Consider the following 7,874-nt stretch of genomic DNA (forward strand, 5'->3'; position numbering starts at 1 on the left):
AGAAAGAAACTGCTGGTGACAGTGGAAATTGAGACTGCTAATGTCTCTTCTTATCAACCAAAGAGTGCCAGTTTAAAAGAGAATTCTCTGTTGGTAATATTATACATTTATACCAATGTGAGAATTAATATCACCATCATAAGAGAAATACATGACATCAAATGTGTTCATCAGTTATCCAGATATGCTAAGAGGAGAAGAAGCTAAATTCCATAACTACCCTTACTTTGGAGTTTGGAGGACATACACGTTCTAGTCAACGAGAATTAGGTGAATCTAACGGCTAATACTATTGCACGTGACTAAATTTAGAATCTATTGTAGTCAAAGTCAAACGCACGGACGGCTTATCCTTATGGCATCTTAAAGCAGGGATCGTTCGTGAGGGTAAATACGAGATTCTCCTCTTCGCCAGGAGAACATTTTCCAAAAGAAAGAACAAAAAATTCCGGGAAGCGAGAAAAAGGATCCGATTCTTGGAGGTAAAGGGAATCTCTCGTTCTCATGTTTCTCTCATCTTAGCTAGGAAATATCTGAGTCTGTACGTATCGTAGATTGCGATTGGTGTGTGAATGTTATATTCCTTGAATTTAGATTTTGATATATCTGTATAACCTAATAGTAGAGCTCGGGTTTTCGATTTACTAGTCTTTGTGGTTTCCTGAAACAAATTTCTCCGTGTGTTGATGATGTCAATGGAAGAACGGGATAAAATTACTTTGTAGGGTTCTTGTTAAAGCTTAGTATTCACGACTTGTTTTGCTTCTACTTGAACAAGTCCACGGAATTTGGTTTGCTTTGTTTCTTCCTGCTCTATCCAAAGTCACAGAATCTATCTTTCCGTCAAGGGATTGTTGATGACTCTTCAATTTTTGTTCTCATTGTTTTCTTTCGCCATGTTCGTAATGTAATTTACTAGTCTCTTTTTGGGAAGGTTTCACATTTCTTCGCCATGAACTGCTTTGTCACGTATACTTTCATGTAATTTTACCCAGTTTTTCTTTAATGTTGCAATCAGGTCAAGCGTGGAAGAGAACAAAGTCAGCTCATTATGAAGTATGTTTCTCTTTCTCCCAGTTTTCTTTCATCTTGTGTCTAGTTGTTAGACTCTTTGTTCGAATTCTGGGCTACACTTTTCACCTTAAAGAGTTAAACATGATCTCCATCAGGGATGAATAAGAAATATATGGAAGCCGTTAATCTGTGGTTATCTTGTGGAGAGATGAATCAAGTTCTAAAACCTTCTATGACTGGTACCCTTAGTGGAATAGGGAGATCTTTTATTTTTGTCTTGGTTCGAGGCTCTTGTATTGGAATCTGAAGGATGGCGATGACATTTAGGTGATGATATTTAGTTTATCTCAGGGTGTTTACTATAAACATTTCAGACTGCAGCACATTGTCTACATGTTTGTTTTAGCAAGTAGTTGCACTTATATTCTCTCTCTTGTGCAGCATAAGTATGTTCATTTCTATGGCAGGGGACGTGTACAATGGGATGAAGCTAATATAGTGGAAATTGAATCCAACAAACCTGTAAGGCAGAAGATTACTGAACCAAAGACACCGTATCACCCCATGATTGATGATGATGGTTTGTCCATTACTCTGTTTTCGATTTTTTTATGTTTCGCCTACATATAGTAAACACAAAATAGTACCTACAGTATGGTTTGTTTGCCGTAGGCTTCCTGGTTTTGGGAAAATTTTCTTAGTACTCTCTCTGTTTGCTTACTTTGAAATGTTGTCAGACTAGTTGGAGGAGTGACTTGAACTAGTACCGACCTTGCTAATCCTGAACAAAGTTTGTATTTTTCTGTCTGGGTTGGTTTTATCAGGTTCTGTGTCTCCTAGAGGAAGATCGTTTGACAACTGTGTTGATGAAATGCATCGCGCTGAAGAACTAAGGAATTCCCTGAATGATGTAGCGTCTTCCAGTAAAAATACCAGCCAGAGATCTGATTCTGGCGGCTGGAGCTCGTCAGATGATGACGAAGATCCAATGGATGAAAACGAAGAAGGTTCTTTGCAAAACCAAATAAACAGATCAAAGCTGACCTCGTAGTTTCATCAGGTCATATCTTTATCTCTGTTTTTGGTCACTGCAGGTTCTGAGAGTGAGACAAATGCAGATTTCAAGGAACATAGACGGGCACACTATGACGAGTTTCGAATGGTAAAGGAGCTGAGATCCTCTGGTTCTTTATATGGTGAAGATGCAGAAGTCGACGATGGCGCCAAAACGGGTAAATCCGAGGCAACAATCTCACAAAAACCTCCCGGTGAGAAAGGCTTGGATAGAGAAACAACTGATGGTGCTGCGGATGCAATAACATCAGGAAAGTCATCTTCTTCCTCTAGATGATACAAAGCTCAGAATGGTCAAGTTGTTACTATGGTGTTATTCTGGATAATACAGAAGTTCTAACTGTCTATTTATTCTGGTTTGTAACCTTTGAGAAAAGGAAGAAGAAATAATAAAACACGAATATCCTTCAAATGATGCTCTCATCTTTCGTTAGCTCGTTATTTACTCACGTTTGTTTATCATCCAAACAAAATGACCAACATGGTCTCTATAACTTGGGTCCACGCTTCAAGAAAACGCTAGGTACACATATGCGGTTTAGGAATGAATTTCATAGTTTGTGTTTTATGTTGCTGAATGTTAGTCTGTGTAGTTAGATGAAGAGCTTGAAAGTGTGGGTGGTTTCAGACTTATTTGGTCTGGTCTGGCCAAGAAATGCCTTGTAAGTAAAAAGAAATGCATATGGAATTCGAGAAGAGCTTGAAAGTGTGAGTGGTTTCAGACTTTTTTGGTCTGGTCTAGCCAAGAAATGCATTTTAAGTAAGAAATGCATATAGAATTCGAGAAAATAATAATAATATCATCAGTTTCAATGCTGAAAACATACCCAAATAATGGGAAATTTCTTATTCAACAAAAGAAAAAAAAACAAAGGGGAAAAGCCGAGATAAGTTTCGGTCATGCAAAACAAGGAGTACATAAACATAACTAGGAAATCCGGAAGCAAATGTCAAACACAGAGAGAAACTGGAGAAGCATTTATGCCTTAAGCTGGTATGTTAAAAGCGGATTTGATATTGTCAATGGTGAAAGCGATGAGTTCCTTAGCAGCATTGAGAAATTCTTGATCGACTTCTTCAGTAGTTAAGTTCTTGGTAAACAAGAACTGATATCCAATTGTGAGTAGGCATCCTTCACCAAGTTCGTCTGCATCCTCCGTATCTCCTCCGTCTGGCAATATCGAGAATCCCGAAGGAAGAATTGGCATAGAATATGAATCTCCACCTCTCATGAGACCCTTCACTGATTGCTCTTCCAATGGTGCAAACACCAGCAACGCACCTGATGCATCATTCCATGTCTCTTGCAGAACTGCCGGACCATCCTCAACACCTTCCTGTTTTTGCATACGATAAGTGTTAAACATAGAAGAAGCCAAATTCAAGAAGAAGAAGAAGAAAAGATTATAATCTTGAAAACTCACAGCGAATTGAAGTAGAGAGACGTAGTGTTCACGGGATCTTGATTTTTGAATCTTGATCTTTTCTTCAAAGTAAGTTTCAGTGGCCAAGAGATCCCACTTGTCTCTGAGATTTGGGTTGGTGAGGAAATCAAACATTGTTTGCTGGTTCACTGGAAACCAAACAGAAGTGGCTACATTCAACACAAGCCCGGTATGCTCACCGCGCACACACACGTTCTTACGGCTCATCAATCTCACGTTCTTCTCTTGACCCTCCTCATCATTCTCTACATTTATTATCCTCCACTTGCGCGGCGAAGAGTCGGTGATGCCTGAGTAATAGTTCACAGTCATGCGTTGTGCTAGCTTCACTATTTCAGTTGCAGCGTCCGCTGACAATCCTACATCCAATAACATTTCTTACATATTAGGGTTGGTGCGGTCTATAGATAGCCGAGACCCAAAGTGACACTAAAAATTACTTGCACTTCACATTTAGTTAGTTGTATCAACGGCTTAAAATATAAAATTATAGTTACCAAATATTTAAAATCAAAATCATATAATAGTATTTGCAATTACTCAACACTTCAACAGTGCAAAGGGAAGGCATGGTTGCTTGTACAACAAGGCACATAAGCATCGTATATGATATCTATTTTAAATTATATAGTTCTTACTCAAAAACCTATAATGTATTTGCATGCATTGTATGGTTTTAATTGGTAACTGTAATTATATTGTCAATATTGTTGTTTACTTATTTCAAAATTCAGAACAACTCTAACGTGTCGATATAGAAATGTATTATTCTAAAACTGATTATAAAAATTCCTTTTTTGGGTTTGAATTAATTTAAAGTTTGAAAAAGTATTTAAGATAACATAACAAATTAAAAGATTCTCTTCCAATTTTGAACATTTAAGAAAGGGATTTAAAATAGAGTCACCTTGGTAAACTTGAGCCACGTTGACAGACGAAAGAGTCTTGAGGTTTTCACAGTATCTCTGCAGCGTTGTGAGCCACCTCTTTGCGCCTAGCCCGATTCCAGAGCCAACCAAAGGCTGGTAAATTAGGGGGATTTCGCTCTCATCATATTCCGCTTGCTCAATCCATGTGACCTGTGAAATCAAACCTTATATATTACGTGTTATAAAATGTTATATGTCCAAGTGAATATTATTAAAAAAAAAAGAATAGGATTCAGAAGTAACCTTGGAGGAACCATTCTTCAAGTCCTCTATGATAACACCAGAGGGTAGGCGTTTAGAACCACCATCAGGCAGAAACCTCAGGTCTTGCATACGAGGAGTAACGTCGACGATCACCCATAAGTCATCTCTGAGCATCTTGCAGTATCTAAGAAACTTTACTTGTCTCTTTGGCACCAAAGGAGAAATGACCTGAAATTCTGCTTCAACCTGCCCAAATATATATATATATATATATATATATATATATATATATAGGATCACATATATGAAAAGTTTCAGTATTTTCTAATACTCTTCTTGGATTTATATTAACGACCAATATAAATGACTAAGAGACATATGTACCAGCTTAAGTGAGCCATTTCTGGGTCCACCAGAACCGCTAGGTATCACCCTATGAGTTGATGCCACAGACACAATAGGCGCAAACACGTTGACCCATTTGTCCTATAAACAACAAACAAAAGTAAAAACATAAAAATTATTAGACTTTTTGAGAGTTAGATGTTTTGAATATTTGTCAGGTGGTAAAAGGTTGTTACCGTCGTAAGAATCTTGACCAGAGCCAAGCTATCCATGAGAACCAAACCCGTTTCCCTAGAAGCCTCCATGACATACCCGAGAGGTGTTACTGAACCATTTTTGAACTTACTTTGATACTGCTCGTAGTTCAAATTTTCTCTGTTAGAGCTTAAGTCTATCGTCCAATATGCACTGTTCGTTTGTCCAAGCATGAGCAACTCAGTCATAGCCATAGTGGCACACTCCACCAAAGTTTCCTTGTTGATCGTCCAAGTTTCAGAAAGTTCTTGTGGTGCATTTCTTCCTGGGCTGTAGATCACCAAGGCAGAAGATGGCTCTTCCACGGGTGAACCAATCGAAAAGATTGATCTCTCGTTCGTCCTCGCAGGTTCACCACCCAAATTAAGTTCTGGTGATGCATCGCTTTCTGGACTGGAGATCACCAAGGGAAAAGAGTGATTTTCCACTGGTGAACCAATCGAAAATATTAAACTCTCGTTCATCATCCAAGTTTCAGGACCAGAATCAAGTTCTGGTGGTGCATCTCTTTCTGGACTGGAGATCAGCAATGGTGAATAAGGATGTTCCACGAGTGCACCAATCGAAAAGATTGATCTCTCGTTCATCATCGCAGGTTCACCACCTGAATCAAGTTCTGGTGGTGCATCTCTTTCTGGACTGGAAATTATCAATGGAGAGGAGGTATGTTCCACGAGTGCACCAGTCGAAAAGATTAACCTCTCGTTCACCATCGAAGTCTCACGAGCAGAATCAAGTTCTGGTGGTGCATCTCTTTCTGGACTGGAGATCATCAATGGAGAAGGCTGTTCCACGATTGCATCCATCGAAAAGATTAAGCTCTCATTCACCATCGAATTTTCAGGCCCTGAATCAAGTTCTGGTGGTGCATTTCTTCCTGGACTGGAGATCCACAAAGAAGAAGAAGGCTCTTCCACGGGTGAACCAATCGAAAAGATTGATCTCTTGTTGTTCATAATCGAAGTGTCACATTCCGACTCAAGTTCTGGTGCTGCATTTGTTCCTGGACTGGAGATCCACAAGGAGGAAGAAGGCTCTTCCACAGGTGGACGGTCAAAAAACGTTGATCTCTCGTTCATCATCGTCTCACGTCCCGAATCAAGTTCTTGCACAATATTTCTTCCTGGATCGGAGATCATCAAAGAAGACGTCGACGGTTGGTCCACGGGTGGACGGTCAAAAAACTTTGATCTCTCGTCCATCATCAAAGTGTCACCACCCGAATCAAGTTCTTGCACTGCATTTCTCTCTTGATCATGGATCATCAAAGAAGGATGCTCCACAGGTGGGCTGGCCAAAAATGTTGAGCTCCCATTCATTATGGAAGTTTCACCACTCCAAGTAAGTTCTGGTAGTGCATTTCTTGCTTGAGTGGAGATCATCAATGAAGAAGGAGGTTGCACCACGTTTGAAGAACCCACCAAAAACGGTGATCTCTCGTTCATAAACGAACTTTCACCAACCGATTCACATTCTGGTAGTGCATTTCTTCCTTCATTGGAGAACACCAAGGAAGAAGAGGACTCACCTACCAGAAATGTTGAATTCTTGTTCAATAAAGGAAGAGGAGAGGAAGGCAGTGCCAAGGGTTGACCGGACCAAAACGGTGTTCTCTCCCTCACAGCGATGCGTTTAGCCTTGTTTCTATCCTGCTTGATTCTAGCATTTGCATGCATAAGTTGTTGCACCACATAGTTAACCGTACCGAAATCAGCTGGCCCATCACAAAGGTTGCATGAACAATCAATCAATTTTCGCTTGAGGTGGTTGTGTTCTCCTTGCAACATGTCATGCTCTTGTCTGAGTACTTCATTCTCATGGCGTTTCTGATGATACAAAAACATGGTCCAGTCATGATACGGTTCAAAGAAAAGAAAAAGACACAACCACATGTACACACACATATTGTATGTTCGTACCTTTGCCTGAACTCTTCTGGTCTGAAACCAAATCCTGATTTGCTTAGTCTCTAGATTAAGCATTCGTCCAAGTTCCTCCTTTTGTTCCTCAGTAGGGAGAGGATTCTCGTTGAAGAAACTACACTCAGAACCAAACAAAAGTAAACAATAAAGAAAAGTAAAGAGAAACCCTAGCTCAAACCCTCAAAATCAAATAATTGATAGGAATAGTTGCATCGTGTAAAAGAAGAAACTGAACAAATTACTTTTCGAGTTCTTGAATCTGTTGACGAGTGTGCCTCGTGTTTTTCCTTGTCGCTCCACCAGCTTGATCATCACCACCCGTCATAGCACCAATGTTATCATCACCCTCATGATCTTCAGCTCCTCCAATGTAGTTTGGATTAAGGTATTGATCCACATCAAAATCATCTTCTTGTCCATTCATTTTCGCTCTCTGCAACAGACCAGACATAGCATATTCTTAATTAGTACTCGATAAATAAGAAGGAAGTTTAGCTCTATGGGTATACTGAGTTTAATCAGCTTGCTTTTACATAGTTTCAGACATTTCAATTAATAGACGACACACTCTATATGCAATTAATGTCTAACCCTTTTCCAACAACGAAAGATTTACCCTCACAGGATATAAAATTGAAGGAATAAGACAAGTAGGTCCTAAAAACTCTGGGATATATATTCTTTTG

At 39.4% G+C, this 7,874-nt stretch overlaps 2 protein-coding genes across 3 annotated transcripts; one reads left to right on the plus strand and one right to left on the minus strand.

Moving 5' to 3' along the window:
- Positions 1 to 382: 382 nt before the first annotated feature.
- LOC18030346 (protein phosphatase inhibitor 2) lies at positions 383 to 2,500 on the plus strand. 2 transcript variants are annotated; one of them, XM_006413236.2, is made up of 5 exons: positions 383 to 482; positions 1,019 to 1,056; positions 1,482 to 1,594; positions 1,839 to 2,021; positions 2,109 to 2,500. In XM_006413236.2, exons 2-5 carry the CDS (start codon positions 1,052 to 1,054, stop codon positions 2,363 to 2,365), a joined length of 558 nt encoding a protein of 185 aa, XP_006413299.1. In that variant the 5' UTR covers positions 383 to 482; positions 1,019 to 1,051; the 3' UTR covers positions 2,366 to 2,500. The 2 variants fall into 2 exon arrangements, with proteins under 2 accessions (XP_006413299.1, XP_024005189.1); XM_024149421.1 differs by lacking the exon at positions 383 to 482 and adding an exon at positions 489 to 541.
- A 574-nt stretch (positions 2,501 to 3,074) lies between these two features.
- Positions 3,075 to 7,639, minus strand: LOC18030347 (homeobox-leucine zipper protein HDG6). Its single transcript, XM_006413237.2, has 8 exons — positions 7,431 to 7,639; positions 7,186 to 7,303; positions 5,248 to 7,092; positions 5,051 to 5,152; positions 4,706 to 4,912; positions 4,441 to 4,612; positions 3,513 to 3,892; positions 3,075 to 3,425 (listed from the first exon to the last, which is right to left on the minus strand). The coding sequence occupies exons 1-8, from the start codon at positions 7,637 to 7,639 to the stop codon at positions 3,075 to 3,077; spliced, it is 3,384 nt and encodes a 1,127-aa protein (XP_006413300.2).
- Between the last annotated feature and the right edge of the window lie 235 nt (positions 7,640 to 7,874).

Source organism: Eutrema salsugineum, unplaced genomic scaffold (assembly GCF_000478725.1).
Source record: "Eutrema salsugineum unplaced genomic scaffold, Eutsalg1_0 scaffold_1, whole genome shotgun sequence".
Lineage (NCBI taxonomy): Eukaryota > Viridiplantae > Streptophyta > Magnoliopsida > Brassicales > Brassicaceae > Eutrema > Eutrema salsugineum.